The sequence below is a fragment of the Parambassis ranga genome, chromosome 2 (genome assembly GCF_900634625.1).
Source record: "Parambassis ranga chromosome 2, fParRan2.1, whole genome shotgun sequence".
Classification (NCBI taxonomy): domain Eukaryota; kingdom Metazoa; phylum Chordata; class Actinopteri; family Ambassidae; genus Parambassis; species Parambassis ranga.
This window is the reverse complement of record NC_041023.1, coordinates 10,281,767-10,299,003: the sequence shown is the minus strand read 5'-3', so window position 1 is coordinate 10,299,003 and position 17,237 is coordinate 10,281,767. Positions and strand designations below refer to the sequence as shown.

The window sequence follows — 17,237 nt, the reverse complement described above, 5'->3', positions numbered from 1 at the left end:
TGACAGGTCTGCTAAAGCCAAAGGGATGACACAGGTTACTCCTGATATGAGACAGTTGTCACTGAACCAACACATGTGTCCTGTGAAGTTAAAGATTATTGGAAAGAGAGAATAAATAAAGTTTGGCTAGTTCACTAAAGTGAAAGTAAGGCGCCTGTGCTGAACCGTTACGGCCCAAAAAATGTGTGTTGTGTAATCTTGTATTAACGGCAAGAGCTCTCACTCCTTTGATCACAACCCAACCACCTCACCCCTCTTAAGCATTTGCCTGCCTTGCACCCCAGCATACAGCACCTCTCTCCTCTGCCTCTGTGTCTTTAAGGCGCCATGCTGATGGCGATCTGGCAGAAGGGGATGGTTGACAAGGAGATTCAGACCCTGACCAGGGAGATGATATAATCAGGGAAGTGATGTCATGGCCGAAGGAGTGGAAGAATTTGATGGTCGACAAACACTCGACAGGAAGGGTGGGAGACAAAGTTAGCCTGGTGTTAGCACCAGCGCTAGCTACCTGTGGCTGTAAGATAGACTCCACGTTGTGGATTATCATATATTGTACTGATTATTATTGAGTGATCAGTTTATACAAACTAAAATCCTCAAAGTTCCAGCAGATTCCAGAGAAGCACTTCATGTGTGTGTCCTCATGTGTGTGCTTGTCAGGTGCTTATGATCAGTGGGCAGGGCTTAGTTCACACAGGAGGAACTCTGGATAAACTGGAATCTATTCCAGGATTCAACATCCACCAATCAGGACAGCAGGTGGGGCAGACTCTTCACTCATGAATGAAAATAAATCTTCAGGTCAAAATCATCCAGTCAGTGCATTTGATCTGGAGTCCTGGTTCAGGTTGCAGCAGATCTGTACCTCCATGTGTGACGCCCTCTCTGGTCTGACCTGCAGATCAGGTAAATCCTGGCCTCAGTGGGCTGTTGCATTGTGGGTCAGACGAAGATGTTGGTTCCTGCAGATCGAGTCCTGTACGCTGTGCGGGACGCCACCAGCACCGTGGACAACTTACCGCTCATCGCTGGTGCTGACTCGGGATTAATGACCTCCCCTGATGCTTGTGTGTGCATTGTGTGTTGGAACGTGTCGTGTTTGTGTGTTCAGGTTCCATCATCTCAAAGAAAGGAGCAGAGTCGCTGACTGCCCTGGTGCTAGACGTGAAGTTTGGACGTGCCGCTCTGTATAAAGACCCAGGGTGTGGCCATTGAGACGGCTCGGATGCTTTCCTCGGCCCAAAGTGATTACTACGGTGTGCTGCGAAAATCCAAGCATCAGATGGAACTGAAGGCACCAGCAGATGGTAACATAACAGTGCAGTGATGGTGCGTTCACGTGACAGCGGGTGACAGTGAACCCCTCTCCGTTTATGTCTGCAGATGTAGTCCTTGATGTGGACGGTTTGGTTCCGGCTCAGGTTCTTCATAAATTGGGGGCGGGGCGATCAAAGGTCGGGGAGCCTATCAATCACAGTGTAGGGGCAGAGCTACTGGCGTCCCTGGGTCAGAGGGTCAAAAAAGGTGAGAGGTCATGGCTGAAGATGTTCATCATCATGTTGATGATGCGTTCAGGGCCTGCTGACCGTGGTGTGTGCTTTCAGGCGACCCGTGGCTGCGGTTGCATTACGAGGATCCAGCTCCATCCAAAGACCAGGTGAATCAACTGGAGAACACTGTGACCGTGGGAACAGATGGAGGCACCCAGCGCACACTGGTGCAGGAGATACTGTAGCGCGCCTGTAATCAACTCCAGACATTTCAACTCTTACTTTGTTTTTAACAGCAGCGGAGAAACGCAAGCACTGCACAGTTACATGAACCTGCTGCTCTGCTTCACGCTCTCATTATTACACGACCTGATTACCAGCTTAGATAGATAGATAGATCTTTATTGTCATTGTCACAAGTACAATGAAATTTAAAGTGCTCTCCAGTCAGTGCACCATTCATTCTACGGCAGCACGTAGAAGGACACAGAAGTCTCTGTGTGATGATATTCCTCCTGAGTGTTCTCAGAAAGTACAGTCTCTGCTGGGCCTTCTTCAGCAGCTCAGCGGTGTTCACACTCCAGTATAGGTTGTCTTCGATGTGGACACCCAGGAAGCAGAAGTCAGCCACCTTCTCCACATAGTCCCCGTTGATAATTAATGGTGGGATGTCGGTTTTCTTTCTTCAACATCCGACACTGACCACCCTTAGCTTCCTGCTGATTGGCTGAGAATCCCGGTTTTCTGTGTGAAACCTGCCTCCTTCTGATCTTCACCTGCTTATAATCATTTTAAGGTTTTATGGTGACCCTCCTCTTCCTCTCTAGCTTCTTTTTACAGTATGGCTGTAGTTTCTTCTGGAGGGAGTGGTGTGTGTGTACTTGTAGTTTTTTCTTCCCTTTTCTAAAAATCTAAGAGCACACGATGACAACTGATGAGCTCTGCAACGCGACAGATTGTAACCTTTATAATAAACTGTCATTTATTACAAAGTCAGCCTTCAGCCGTCACGTCTGATTCTTGACCTCTGTCCTTCTCTCACTCTGACGACCCCCTTCAAATAAAGAGTTCACACCAACAAGATCCAGTAAAATCTAAACATCCTGCCCTCCTCAGCAACAAGCAGGAAGCCATGATGGAGTCACATGTGAGCAGCAGTCACATGACCAACATTCAGAGAGTATCTGTCTGACCTGCAGCTTTCTGCAGCTGATTTCTGTCTGAATAACTGAGTTATTCTGCACACACACACGCTGACTGCTCTTTGACTGCAGACATGATGGAGTGTGTGTGTGTGTAGAGGAGCAGTGACCAATCCGAACACACTGACTGATCATATAAATAATTTAAAATATATATACTTTTCTAAATGTACCTGATTTAGATTTGGTGCTTACAGCAGATAAAATCATATATTTAACTGTACTATAACTGCCATGAATACTTCCTGCTCTTGGAGCTGAATGTTTTGCAAACACAACAGAGCTTGAACCTGAACAAGGAGCTGCAGTCTGTCTCCTCGGATTTTGCTGATCATTGAGGCAAAAAAATGAAAGTTTTTTTTTATCTGTGTGAGTGCACCAATGATAATTAAGAGTAGATCCTGGTCAAGGCTGCAGGTGGAGTATGAGCTGTGTGTATCCTCTGCCTGTCAAAGACTCCATCCACCACCAAAATAAGAAAGTTGACTGTTAATGTATTTTCAAGACATGGAAGGCATTTACACAGTATGATGTGCTGATGTGTTGGGACATATTTAGCTTAAAAAAGTAAGGGAGGAAGGACTTGGTGCACCCTGAAGGTGGAGCTGAAGTGCCATGCATCAGTTGTCTACCTCCCCAGGACACTGCAGCCCTCATTACAGGGGACTGCTACTGTCAGCTGTGCTGTTTCTCATGTGTAACCCTTATTCAAGAGTCTAGAGTCTGATCTCACTGTTTGTAGGAACTACACTGCAGTTTTGAGCGGATTGTCTTCAGTCGATTATTTGATGATTTGGCAGGTCTGGTTTTAGATCTGCAGATTGCACCCCCTCCTACATTAGCACAGGCCACTGGTGCAGCTTTGACACCTACTGCTAGGAGGTTTTTTTAATGCACAAAAATGGGAAAGCAGTTTTTGTGACTGGGTGGACAGGACACAGAAAAGCAGGGCTCTCTGATAAGGTGGACCAATGTGACCACTAGTGTGACATGTGGCGCCCTCAGTGACACCATGAGCTTCTTCCGGGTGTCACCTCTTTAACCGGCGTCAGATTTATTGTGGCAACGGCGCCCTTAGCAACGGGGCGGGTCCATGGAGACGAACAACAGTCCGTGTAGTGAAGGAATGCTGGGCTGCACGGTCAACAGGCACGAGGAAAGAAATCTGATTAAACTGCATGTTTGAGGACTTTTTATGGGCTCACCTCATACCGCTGCTGTGAGGTGAAGATGGGATGCCTAAGCTCGACGCACACGGCGGTTGAGCCGCTGGTAGGCGCGGAGGTGCAGGAGGTAGGCTCGGTGTGTGGAGACGTGTTACAGAGATTTACGTACTGTATCCTACCAATGATTTAGCTGCTGATTCTCATTCATTATTAACCAAAACTAGCAACTCTAAGTGAGAAACCTGTGCTTACTCATACAACACTATCAATAAAATCAATTGAATATATCGAAATATACAGAAAATGTGTCCTTTTTTAGGCTTTGCAAATTCGGCACACATAGTCTAAGTTTTTAAAAGGATGGAACATAAATGTGAATAAATGGCCCTTAAAATGATCAAATCATAGTGCTAATATTTATGTTTTAAAACATGACAAAAGGATAAGTTGAATTAAACAATTTAATACTTAATAATAAACCTTAAAATGTTTGTAGACTAACTGAATTAAAAAAAATGAATTTAGTGTTAGATTTAGTTAAATATAAATTATACCTGTCCTCTGAAGAGTGACAGATTTTCTCTGGTTCTACATTTACACCAGCCAAAATTGGCAAAATTTACTTCAATCTCTTTGTAGTGTATCATTGTTGTTGCTGAGTTACTGTATTCATGACAATATGTCAACACAATGATGATGTCACCAAGACAACGTCACGTCTGGGATTCAGGATGCTGTCAAATTGTGATAATGTGTGTGTGTGTGTGTGCTGCCAGGAGGAAACTACAAGTAAACTCAGCGGTCGTAGGGACTCTGCTGTGTCGAAGGGCACTGCGGACAGCGGGGTGGTGATGGAGAACACAGAGATCCCCAACTTACCCAACACAGTGCCCAGTAACCTTCCTCCTCTAACATCAGTGAGCGTCACAGAAAGTGAGGGGAACAAAGAAACACAGCACAGTGAGGATGTGCTCCACACAGGCTGGAGAGAGAAAACCTGTGTCTTAAAATGTGTTTATGTTCTGTCTGCTGCTCCAGGTCAGCTGCTGCAAAACAGCACAGAACAGAACCGTCCAACGGCTAGAGAGATCCTGGAGGAACTGCGTCAGCAGGGAATCATCATAGAAGGGCAGAGAGAGGCCGGCAGTGGCGCAGGAGAGGCCTACATCATCATGGTGGGCACCTTGTTAGCATGCTTCATTCACATTATCAATGCTATGATAAAATATGTAACATTGTGTGTGTGTGTGTCAGCTGGATGACAGTGAAGGGTTCCGGCGAAGGTACCCTGCCAGACTTAAGTCTCTGAGTGTCAAAAAAGCTCCCCGCAGCAGAGAACAGATTGATGAGAAGATGAGGCTCGCTCATGAGAGACGCAAGGTAGTGTGTGTGTGTGTGTGTGTGTGTGTGTGTACTAACCACCTTCTTCTAATGTCTTCTCTCTCACATGCTTGATTTTTCAGTCAAAGGAAGATACGCTCAAAACACGTTTAAGAGTCAAGTCTGCACGTATTCGTGGCCCCACTCCTGTCTGCATCACTGAGGAGGATGAAGATGCAACCATTACCCCTGTGGTGCCGCTGCAGTTACCTGTCAGTCCTGACAGACAGATTGGTCGAAAAGCTGGTGAGGAAGGAGAGTGGGTGAGAAGGGCTGGAGGTGACGGCAGGGAAAAAAGTGGCCCCGCTCCTGTCTGCACCACTAAGGGTGATGAAGATGCAACCATTACCCCTGTGGTGCCGCTGCAGTTACCTGTCAGTCCTGACAGACAGATTGGTCAAAAAGCTGGTGAGGAAGGAGGGTGGGTGAAAGACACTGGAGGTGACGACAGTGGCCTCCCTCCTGTCTGCATCACATAAACCCAATAGTGGATTGGGTTTATGCTCTGGAATGTTGAATTAAAATAAACGTTGTTCTCGGACCTGCAGGACTTTGTAGTCACTTCAGCTGGACACGCGTCAGAAAGTCTCACCTACGCTTACTACGTGGCCGATTGTGGTGAAACAGCCACTTCATAGGACGTGAGCCAAACTCAAACATTTTGCACTGTGAAGACTCCTCTTTAAGATATATATTGTTTGCAGGTAAATGGACAGGATGTCATTAAGCATCAGCACTTTAATGGAGGTAACATTATTATATATATTTGCAATTAGGAGGGATCAGTCTGGCACTGAAAGTACTCCTGCACCACGTGCTGCTGAGGAACAGGAGTACTTTCAGTAGCCAGACTGATCCCTCCTAAATGCACCACTGAGTGCCACTGGAGGTCATTCCTTTCTGTGGCCATCAAACTGTACAACTCCTCCCTCTGAGATCAGACAATCTAACGCACTGTCTTGTGATTATACCCATATTGGATTTATAGTAGACAAGATTTTACTGCACACAGTTTTAGTTGCATTATATATGACTGATGATATATGACTGATCGGTCTTCACTTGCCTGGATTTTACTTGAATGTTTATTAACGTTTCTAACCTGTTTTATTTTTATTTTACTCTTACTACTCCTGTTGGACTTGAGATGGCGCTGTTTCATTTCCCTTTAGATGAGCTACTAGGAAAAGTCTGAGTAACATGAGGAAGTTTCAACCTGTTGTTTTTGTTCGTATTTTTTTCAGCGTGAGCCTGTGGGTGTGATCTGTGTGTGACTGTGCTGTGGGTATTCAGCTGTTCCTGTGACCTCTGACCTCTTAGCTTTCCTTCTGCCTGACAGGTCTGCTAAAGCCAAACGGATGACACAGGTTACTCCTGATATGAGACTGTTGTCACTGAACTGACACATGTGTCCTGCGAAGTTAAAGATTATTGGAAAGAGAGAATAAATAAAGTTTTCAGTGGGACCTCCGTGATGTTAGAGAGGATTCAGACTGGTCAGCATGCTGCACATGAACAGGGACAATAAGTGCACGCAACCTGACCGGATCCCCATTGTTTTGCCCGAGAAACTCGATATTGGTCCCCACCCCCCTCCCTCTGTTTTTTCATGACTCCATTCGGACTTTAACAGGCGTGTGGCTGCATTAATAAAACAGTGACTGAACAGAGACACCACAGAAAGACGCCTTGTCAGGTCGTGTTTCTTTGTGAGATTTCATCAGATAAAACCTTGATCTGGAGGAAAGTGTGTGTTTGAGCGGCCACAAAGATATATGTGCTACAAAAGGATGCTGAATATGAATGAAATGTGATGAATTAAGAGGGAAAGATTACTATTTTAGGGGATATAACAACTCATATTACACACTGCTCAGAGACTGACCCACTAGTGTAACCTGATCTTTTAATATTTGTTTTAACTTACGCTTAAAAGTTAGTGCTTTTAAAGTTAGTGCTTTTAAAGTTATACAAATATTGAGTAGAGTAACAGTATTTCCCTCTGAAATGTACGTGAACATAACAGAAAAATGAAGAAGTTCCTCTCCCTATATTGAACAAACAGTGCATATTTGACCATTTACACAACAAAGTGCAGTAACACAACACACAGTTCAAATGTGTGGACTCACTGTGTCACACAGCGGTTACAGACCGTCTATATGTAGGCCAGCAACAGAGCGTGCTGCCATGAATCATTAACAGTTGCCTCTCATGTTACTGAGTCCTGGCTGTTCTTCAGAGATCCAGCTGTCAGGCCTCGTATTTGACTGCTTTACTGGATCCAGCTCATTTATGTCACCCAATTTATTTATATGAACATCTTTCATTTCCCCAGAGTGGACAGAGACTGGAGTCTGTGTGTATATAGAAAAAATAAAGAGGAAACAAAGTATTTGTCAGAGCCTGCAGGGACAGCAGAGTGTCTGTCTATGTCTTCAGGCTGTCTGTAGCCACACACACACACACACACAAGTGGAAGCTGTCAGGAAGCTGCACCTGTCTGTGGAGCATCTGTCCTCTGAGCTGCTGTCTGTCTGTTGAACAGGATGGATCTCACAGTAACAGCAGTGAATTGTCTTATTTTGTATTTTGTGTGTGTCTCAGCTTCTCTTCCTCTAACATATCATCAGCACTGATGGTTAACAAGTTTGATTGCTGTAGCTGAAGCATTGCTTTGAATGCTGATGTGAAGGATTGCTCTGAATTGCTGGAGAATCAGAGCAATTCAGAGCTTTGTATGCCTCTGTGTGTCAGCCTGTCACCATGGTAACAGCAGAGGAGACCTCAAAAACCACTCCAACTTTGAGAGCCTGGCGTGCGGAAACGATTTGGAATTAGAAAATTCTGAATATAAGTTTGATAGAGCGGCATCTAATAAGCGTTTTAAGACTAAAATAGAGTCTGTAGCTTGAAATTTGTAGGAGGAGATAGTTTGGCAGATGACCCTCGTTGAAGGGCTCTCTCATAGACTCCCATGTTAAAAATGACACCGAAATTGCTTAATATTTATAAAACTATTTTTAAAATAAAAAAAAAAAAAACTTGAAGTTGGCCCGGAATGTTCTCTGTGAGATGAACATTTTGATAGTTGAATGGCTGAAATCGGTCAATGTATGCTGAAGATAGGCTGAAGATAGGCCTAAAAACATACGGAAGAAGAAGAAGAAGAAGAAGGTGAAGAATTAATGGTGGTTCCAGTAAAGACAGGCCTGGCTGCTCTTCAGTGAAGGAGTTCCAGTGTTTGGCACTGCACAGGCTTCCCAGCTGTTGGTGCGCGCCGGGCAGGGTGTGGGCGGGCAGAGACGCACTAAAAAAAACTGGGTGGAGTTAGAGGCAGCGCTTTTAGGAATGGGTCCCAAACGTATTTAGTTAGACAGCAGAGTTACCAAGAAGAGCTGGAAACACCTGATGCTATCCGTGGGACAATCCGCTCCATGTCACAGCCCTCTTAACTGACATCTACCTCCAGGCTGCTTCAGTATTATCACTTTTGTCGAGTTTTTTTGTTTGTTTTCTCTTCCGAGAAAGTCACAGAGCCAGCTGATCTTTTGCTTTCCTCTCCACACACGTATCGATAAGGAGACTTTGCACTATAATATTTCTATTGTTTCTATTTATTGTCATTTTTTGCACTATAACGATGCACACCACGCAAAAGGACACGACTTACACGAAGATTTTTGTCGGAGGTCTTCCCTACCACACCACGGATTCAAGTCTCAGGAAATATTTTGAGGTGTTTGGTGAGATTGAAGAAGCGGTGGTCATTACCGACAGGCAGACCGGCAAGTCCAGAGGCTATGGATTTGTAAGTATCACCTCATCACGTCTGTTGCCCAGAATCTTAGGGGACACTTCTGTCATCCGGTTTAATATGTCAGTCTTTCACAACTTGGTGACTTACGCTGATATATCTGCGGTCATGGGATGTTTATGTTTTGATAAATGTGTCACAGGCTTCTGTTGCAATCTCGCACCCACCAACTTGTTGCGCGTTGGTATGCGCCTCGACACGTTTTTTAAGAGAGCAGCTGCCTCACACTGACAGCTCTGCTGCGCCGAGGAGAGGAGACAGAGAACCCCCCCCATCATGCGCATTTTTTTGGAGAGCATCCAGCCAGTTTAACATTCACTCAGAAACATCCACCTAAGAGAGCATCAAGGTCACAGAACTGCACTAGTATCATTCATAAACCTGTTGAAAAAGTTAAAGGTCTGTCTTTAGTGTTGCACCTACATTAGGTTTTATGTGTGTAACCTCTGCTCAGTGTGAAGCACTCTCCATACAAGAGTGTTTTAATGAGGGAACTGATAAAGTTTTGTTCTTGTAATGGGAGCAACAGTGATCACACATCATCATCCACATGAGGGTGATGCATGTGTGTGTGCTGCCAAATATTTGTCAGAGTTAGTGATACCACACACACACATCCTTCCTTCCACTCGGTGGACTCTATGTTCTATGGCAGCATGTTGTCTCACAGCAGACCTCCTCTCTGGTTTGTCTCCTGCCAGGTGACCATGGCAGATCGTTCGGCCGCAGATCGGGCCTGCAAGGACCCCAACCCGATCATTGATGGCAGGAAGGCCAATGTCAACCTGGCCTACCTGGGGGCCAAGCCACGTGTGATGCAGCCAGGTAAACACAGTATATTCTGCATATGTATTTAGAGAAAGTGGTTTAGAAGTCTGTGGTTTTTATTGTGTTCTTTGATTTTTGTTGGGGCAGGTTTCACATTTGGTGTCCCCCAAATTCACCCTGCATTCATCCAAAGGCCTTATGGGTAAGCACACATGATCTACATGTATTATAGAAGAATACAGAGATGTAAAAAGACTAAATTACATTAGACATGTTTTAATTCTGTCAGTTTACTGCTGTATAAATGTATAAATGACAGATATTTAACCTCTGTTCTCCTTGAATTAATGATAGCCGATAATCAAAGATGGACAATGGTGCTGGAAGATGTGTGTGTGTGTGTGTGTGTGTGTGTGTGTGCTGAGTGGACAATGATGGAACCTTCCAGCCTGACTCAATGTTATCTATCTTTCTCTGGTTCGACAGGCCGGCTCTCGGTTAAGCTAACTGTGCTGGTTTGTGGAATAGTTCTGCAAGCGTAATCACAGATCAAAGAAAGGAATTACCTGTAGACTCAAACACACACAAACAAAATGGTGATTACAGATGCATGTACGTTGGTTTCGTTTGGACTTTTTTTGATTATTTAATTTGATTAGAACTTAGCTTTGTGTGCGGTTATGAAGTGGTGTTTTTAGCTAAACCGTGTGCTTTCTGACTTTAGTGAAAAAAAAAGAAAAGAAAAAAGCTGGTTGATTGAATTTTTGGGGTGTTCTTTTCCTTTTTTTGTGGAAGCGTGTCAACTTTGCCAAGAAGGAGCAAAGTTTCTTTGGTTATTGCTTTTAGCTTGTGTTGTTTAACAGGATGTGCTGTTTTATGTGTCTTGTGTGAGTGAGTGAGTGGTGGATTTTCTGTGTGGACTTTCTGTCTCTTTGCCCCTCACACTCCCCCCCCCCCCCCCTCAGAATAACAAAAATCAGCACTGCTTGTGTGTGCTCATAGCATCTTTCCCGTGTTTCATATATTAACACAGAATATTGGCTGTGAAATCTCGCCTGTCCTCCTTCTCAGATCATCTCATCAGATCTTGTAGCACTATGTGAAATGCCTGATGGATGAACGCATACGTGGTTGTGTGTGTATGTGTGTGTTCCATTGGTACATATGGGTATGGGGTCTTATTGTGTGTCTTTGTCCGTCCACATGCTCAGGTCAGCGCACCAAAGTCTCCAGTGTGGCACAAACAAATGTCTGGATGTCTCTCTCTCTCTCTCTTATTCTCTCAGAGCGAGCTTTCGTCACATGGGCTCGTGGTGTTAAGGAAAACAAGCGCACCCATTGTGCCACACAAAGCCCTGAATGCTGACACTGCAGTCGCATGAAGCTCTGTGTTGTGTGTGTGTGTTGGGTGGTGGTGGGGGTCCGGTGAGGGTACGGGAGCTGTCTCTGTCATGTAAGAGCAGGGAGGAGGCCATTTAAACGTGGTTATGTGTGGCCTTAAAACAAGTTAACCATCATATGTGATCAGAGTCTGTCAGTCAGCACATGCAGACAAAAGACTTTAACCAATTAATAACTGCTGAGTCGAACACAAGCAGAGGAACATGTAGGCTGCCTGTACAAATCAGCCACACAGTCACTGAGGTAGTTTTGATTTTCTTACTTTATGGTCATCTCAAGGGAGCCACATTTGCCGTGTGTGTGTGTATTGTGTCCCTGTCATTCTGTTGATGCAGGACAGGCTGATTATAGAAATAGTATAGAACAAGTGTCTGAGCTGCATTATCTAAAGCAGCTGCTGATAGTGGAGTTGAACAAAGCTTGTATGAATTCTTCTTTAATGTTCCTTTGCCTGAAGTCATGAGCTCTGTTCCCACAAGACTGATAGAAAGGCCATAAAACAGCCATCGCCACTGGCTGCTCCTTCAGGCTAAGTTGCCATATAAAGGCTTAAAGGTTTTTAAATGGCATGACAGGCTAATAGAGAAAAAAAGCCTCAGATTCATTCAGTAAAAAAAACAGAAACTTCATCATCTTCACTCACACAGCCTACAGTTCTCTATTTGTGTTCTTTTCATGCTACAGGCTGCACTCAAAAGACAAACATGGATGCTACCAGCAAAATGTGATTAATGAGAGCATCAATTTATTTTTATTATACTTGTTAAATATGTGTGAAGCCATCATGGGCTAGTTCAGCATTAGCTGAGATTAGCTAGCATGATATCCTTGCTCTCTTCCATAGTGCAGCACATGTTATTAGATTATTACATCATTAGATTTGCTTTGATCCATTTCTCAAAAGGACCATAACCATATATATATATAATTTTAGATCTTAAACTATTTAGTGAACTCTTCTTACTGTTATTTTGCTTTGATATCATATAAATCAGTTTTATTATAGTCCACAGTGGGTCAGTCCAAGATTTTTTTTATTCAATTACCGTATGTTACTAAAAATGTTGTAAACACACCTATTGATGAGAAAATTGAGTTTTCTTGGAATATTTTGCTGTGTTTTGGTGTATGAGACCTTCTATTACATATTGGATAGTGGCCAGTGAGAGTCTTTCTTTATAAGTATGTGGAGTTTCCAGACATCAGGTAACAGGCTGTAAAAGCTTGGAGGCAGTTTTTATTCAGTCAGATTCAGGCACAGCTTCCATTGAAATCATTCTGCAGACCTTCCCGGACCTGCTGAGTTTCATTAGTGCGGACTCCAAAGGACCGTTTCACTGTCACATGATGGTTTCTGAGGATTCTCCAATTAGTGTCACAAAAAATGTACTGGCAGTTCTAGTATGGTGTATGTGTGTGTGTGTCAGTTTTGTGTTGTTGAGACAGCCACACTGTTCCTCCTACATGCACATTTACTTAACCCACAGCCTTTTGTCTTGTGTTGTTGCAGTTGAGTGTCTGTGCTGTGCCCTTGTTGTAATCAGTGTAGTCAGAATGAACTTTTTTTTTCTCCCTCTCTGACGCCTTGCTTTCTGTTCCTGTGTTTCACCTGGTCCACTGTTTTTCGGGTTGAGATGTGGATTTGGATTGGATAGTGGAGTGCTCACAATAGGGTTGCCACGATAGATCCTGCTTTTCACTCTTTATTCTTTTTTTCTCTCCCAGAAGTCACCACCTGATTATACTGAGGTTCCTTGATTTGCAGATTTGCGTTAGCAGATTGATGAGCCTTGCCTTGAAGCCTGATGTTTCTCATTTTTATTGATTATATTGATCATCACAGAGACTGAATCCTTCTTTTTCTGACACCTCACTCAAACAGTCACTGTCACTTTCACAAGATTCCCTCGTGCCTGCTGTCCAGCTAAATTTCCAGACCTTATAGAGTTTGGGGGCTGGGATAAGGCTATGTCATGGAGGGCAGAATGTGCTCATTGTTCAGAGTTGTTTATTTAATCAAAACATCCCTCTCGGTGCAGGGCCTAGTCTCCAGCTCCCCCCGCTGCCTCCCCCGCTCTTTGTCCTGACACAGAGGGGGAAATGGCCAGCAGCGTCCCTTTTTAAAACTGTCCAGCTGTCAAAGTGGCAGTGACATTTTCACAATGCTTCCCTCGGCTCATCTCCTCTGTTCGTACCCCCCACCCCCCACCCCCCACCCCCGGCACTGTAAACCCTCCACCCTCCCGGCCCCCTGCCCTGCTCGCCCTCCAGCAGTCAGGGACGGCAACCAGAGCCAAATCCACAAGTGACCCAGAGCTGCAGGTTACACATCCCAAACGTCTTTCTTTTCCCTCTCTGTCTCCACAACACAAACCTGACCATAACAGGAATAATAAACCCTGTCTCCATGTTATATCATCACAGAGGACATCATCGCTTCCTCCAAATGTGGTTCTTCAGTAGCCCAGAGGTCACAACACCTCTGGGTGTTCAAAGTTTTCACCTTCCATTCTTCTTTTCACAGAGTTTTCTATTTTGGCAACCCTATGTTGTTCTAATCCCTACTAGCAGGCATTTCCTTGGTGTTGTGGACTGGTGGATTGGACTGGGGCTGGGTGGTGGTTGGTGGGTGGGCGCTTGGCAGCAGTGTGATGGAGTTGGGTTTCAGGGTGGGGTTGTTTGTGGGGGTTTCTCACTATGACATTTGGTATTGAGCAGTGAATCAAACATGTCACATTTGTTTGTCCCACAGCATCCCGGCCCACTATGTGTACCCTCAGGCCTTCGTACAGCCTAGCGTGGTCATCCCACATGTGCAGCCTGCCACTGCTGCACCTGCCACCGCCTCCTCGCCTTATATCGACTACACCGGAGCTGCCTACGCCCAGTATTCTGCAGCCGCAGCCAGTGCCGCTGCTGCGGCCGCATACGAGCAGTATCCTTATGCTGCTTCTCCGGCCGCCACGGGCTACGTGGCCACGGCCGGCTATGGCTACGCAGTCCAGCAGCCTTTAGCCACAGCCGCTCCAGGCTCTGCTGCCGCTGCAGCCGCGGCTTTCGGCCAGTACCAGCCTCAGCAGTTGCAAGCTGACCGCATGCAATAGCAGTCACTGCAGACACTGGACTTGCAGAGAGAGGAGGACCGACCTCGGCCACAGCAGGTTTATGATGAGGAGTGAAGGAAAAAAAGAGAGAGTGACCTTAAGGGTGTGGCTTGTCAGCAACTCGGAGGCAGAGTTGCTCTACAGAGGTGATGATGATGATGATGATGGTGAGGTGGGAACTTTTTACAGTAACTTTCCAACTTGCTGTGCTACAACCAAAAATACAGAAAATGAAAAAAAGTCAGAGAAGTAATGAAAACGATTTACTATTATTGTTGTTATTATGATTATGATTATTATCATTACTATTATCATTGTAGTAGAGTACTTATTTCTAGAGAAGAAATCCAGGAACTAATCCCTGTGGTTGGTATAGGTGTACTAAGCCTTCAAGTCCTATTGCTGTCTTTAACGTTAGTTTAGAAAAATGCTCTCCTTTTTTTCCACTTATTGTGTTTTCGGTTATTTAATGCCCTCATAACATTTATATTTATTATTATTATTGTTATTATTATTACACATGGAGGGCTCTGCTTGTTCTTTTTTGTCTTTTCAAGTGCATTTTTTTGGAGTTAATTTTTTTCTGATAATCAGGGAAATGGAACCGTTTCCAATGTGTTACTAGCTCTTATTACTATGTGACCTCTGTCAGGAAGTCAAGGAGTCGTAACTCGTGTCACACACATATGAAGAACTACCTTATTATCTTCCTGATGCTGAATGTCCCTTTTCTTTTACTCTGTGTCTCAACCTCTTGACCTATGCAAAGCAAACAAATCACCATGTGACAAAAAAGAAAAGAAAACTGAAAATGTCATCAACTCTGACTTGACTCTTGGACTAAAGGGGGGCAAACAAAACAAAGGCACTGACAAAAGGAGAGAGAGAGAGAGGTCGAAAATGGCTTCAGACAATGAGACACACTAAATCTGTTGCTTTTCCTTGTTTCCCTCACATGTATACATCCAGAGTTGCGCACATAGCAGTCAAAGACAAAGGCAGCACAGTTGTGTTTCTCTCTGTGATGGAGAGAAAGAGGGAGAGAGACCAGCAGCTGCTGCTGCTGCTGCTGCTGCTGGTGGTGGAGGTGGTGGAGGTGGTGGTGGTGGGGTTTGGACAGAGCTGCTCCAGCGCTGCACAGACGGATCTCTCTGGAAAGAACGCATCACTTGTGCTCGTTTGTTGAGCTGTCACATTTTAATCCCCGGCCTAGCCCATTGGGAACCCGACACAGAGCCCCACAGCGGTGGAGCAGCCCCCACCTCCCCGCCTCCCCTCCTCCCCCGTCATTCAACGTCGTCAGCATTTCCACCTCTGTGCTGCTGTAGTCGGGTGTCAGGTACATAAACACTTTCACCAAAGCCTCCCCAAACAACTGGCCTGCCTCATGTCTGTCAAGGACAGCAGAGGACGGGGGCTGTACTCTTTAGTGTGCCTTATGTTTTTACTGCTATTTAAAGAGAAGAAAAACAGAAAAAAGAGACTATTTAAGATATTTATTTTTGAGGGTTGACTATGTTGACGCTCTGAGAGTAGAGACTTAGTGGCGGTACTGTATTAATAATATTATTATGTACTCATCTCAAGGCATATATAAGTTATTGATTAGTTTTATCATTATTAACATACTCAACCAAAAATGTTGATGTAGGACTTATTTAAAATACTGTTATGTGCACTGTACTTTAAATTTGTTTTTTTTTCATCTTTTTTTGATTCTCTAGACATTAAATATTAGCTTAATACCTTTTGTATGGAAGAACATTATTTAAATGCAGGCCTGTTTGCATGCAGATTGTACTCTGCCTCTTCTGTGTTTAGACCAGATGAAGAAAAAAAACTATAATTTTGACAAAAACAAGCAAAAATGCTGCTTTTCTCTACTAGAATGTATAGTCGTTGTCGAGGTTTCAGTAGCTGTACTTCTTTTGCTTAACATTCATCAGATGGGCTGTTTTACACTGTTGGGAATTTTTATACTTGAACTCTTTCTTACAAGGGAAATATGAAAATAAAGGACAAAAAAAACTTTTTAAAGAAGCTTTTCAGTGTCACTGGATGAAGGCATGTAAAGTGTTACTATTTAAATGCAAAGGTCCTGTTGATGGTAAAACCTTTACTTCAGAATTTCAACACAATATACTCAAGTTGGAATAAAATGTTGTATATTAAAAAAAAGGCTGGTGGCATTTCTTTGTATGAGGATTTAATTAGCAGTGCTCAGTTTATTTTTAATGTGAAGACACAGAGGAACTGTTTGTCCTTTGTAATCCCCTTTCATTAGTAAACTTCAGAATTGATCGTCCTTCATAGAGAGGTGCAGTCCACACAATCACATTCCATATTTATTTATATATATTATATGGTGGCGGACACACAGACTGGTTGACCTAAATAAAAGCAGACATTAGTCAGCAGGAGTCAGAATGACTTTAAAAACTTAAAAATTCAGAATTTCTTTCTTCTTCAAAAGTCATGTTTGTGCAAAATTCTATTGTGTTAACACCTCCTGCTCTCACTCACTGTTTTACTCTCTTGAGGCCACATCATCTCAAACACTAATTTACAGTCTCACCCAGTGTGTCTGTAACCTCTGAGGAATCGGCCTATCAATGATTCATCCATTCTCTAATCAATAAGTCATATTAAAAAGCCTGAGCTGCCCTCTCTGCCTCTCTTTCACTTAACTCAAAGGAGTATTTTGGTCTCCAGTGAAACATGAACACTCTGGGCTGCACTCTGCTGCTGCTGCTGCTGGTGGTGGGTGATCGTGACGCAGCATGGATGCAGCAAGGCCTTGTGGGTAAGATCAACAGCTAGCATCAACACCTGACTTAAAGCTGTTGCTTTATTGAAGGGATGATGTAGTGGTGCCCTGGTTTGACATAGCTCAGGTTTCTCATCAT

The 17,237-nt window shown here is 44.1% G+C and overlaps 3 protein-coding genes across 3 annotated transcripts; all 3 read left to right on the top strand.

Moving 5' to 3' along the window:
- Nucleotides 1-669: 669 nt before the first annotated feature.
- On the top strand, nucleotides 670-1,399 carry LOC114432221 (thymidine phosphorylase-like). Its single transcript, XM_028400095.1, is given in 4 exon segments — nucleotides 670-762; nucleotides 905-1,034; nucleotides 1,115-1,205; nucleotides 1,387-1,399. Coding segments are annotated over 4 exon segments (327 nt in total).
- Nucleotides 1,400-3,801: 2,402 nt separating this feature from the next.
- On the top strand, nucleotides 3,802-5,983 carry LOC114432300 (uncharacterized). Its single transcript, XM_028400226.1, has 5 exons — nucleotides 3,802-3,988; nucleotides 4,638-4,794; nucleotides 4,900-5,036; nucleotides 5,116-5,241; nucleotides 5,325-5,983. The coding sequence occupies exons 1-5, from the start codon at nucleotides 3,926-3,928 to the stop codon at nucleotides 5,718-5,720; spliced, it is 879 nt and encodes a 292-aa protein (XP_028256027.1). The 5' UTR covers nucleotides 3,802-3,925; the 3' UTR covers nucleotides 5,721-5,983.
- Nucleotides 5,984-8,593: 2,610 nt separating this feature from the next.
- Nucleotides 8,594-16,124, top strand: rbm24a (RNA binding motif protein 24a). Its single transcript, XM_028398250.1, has 4 exons — nucleotides 8,594-9,052; nucleotides 9,760-9,883; nucleotides 9,974-10,028; nucleotides 13,980-16,124. The coding sequence occupies exons 1-4, from the start codon at nucleotides 8,885-8,887 to the stop codon at nucleotides 14,329-14,331; spliced, it is 699 nt and encodes a 232-aa protein (XP_028254051.1). The 5' UTR covers nucleotides 8,594-8,884; the 3' UTR covers nucleotides 14,332-16,124.
- The last annotated feature ends 1,113 nt before the right edge of the window (nucleotides 16,125-17,237 follow it).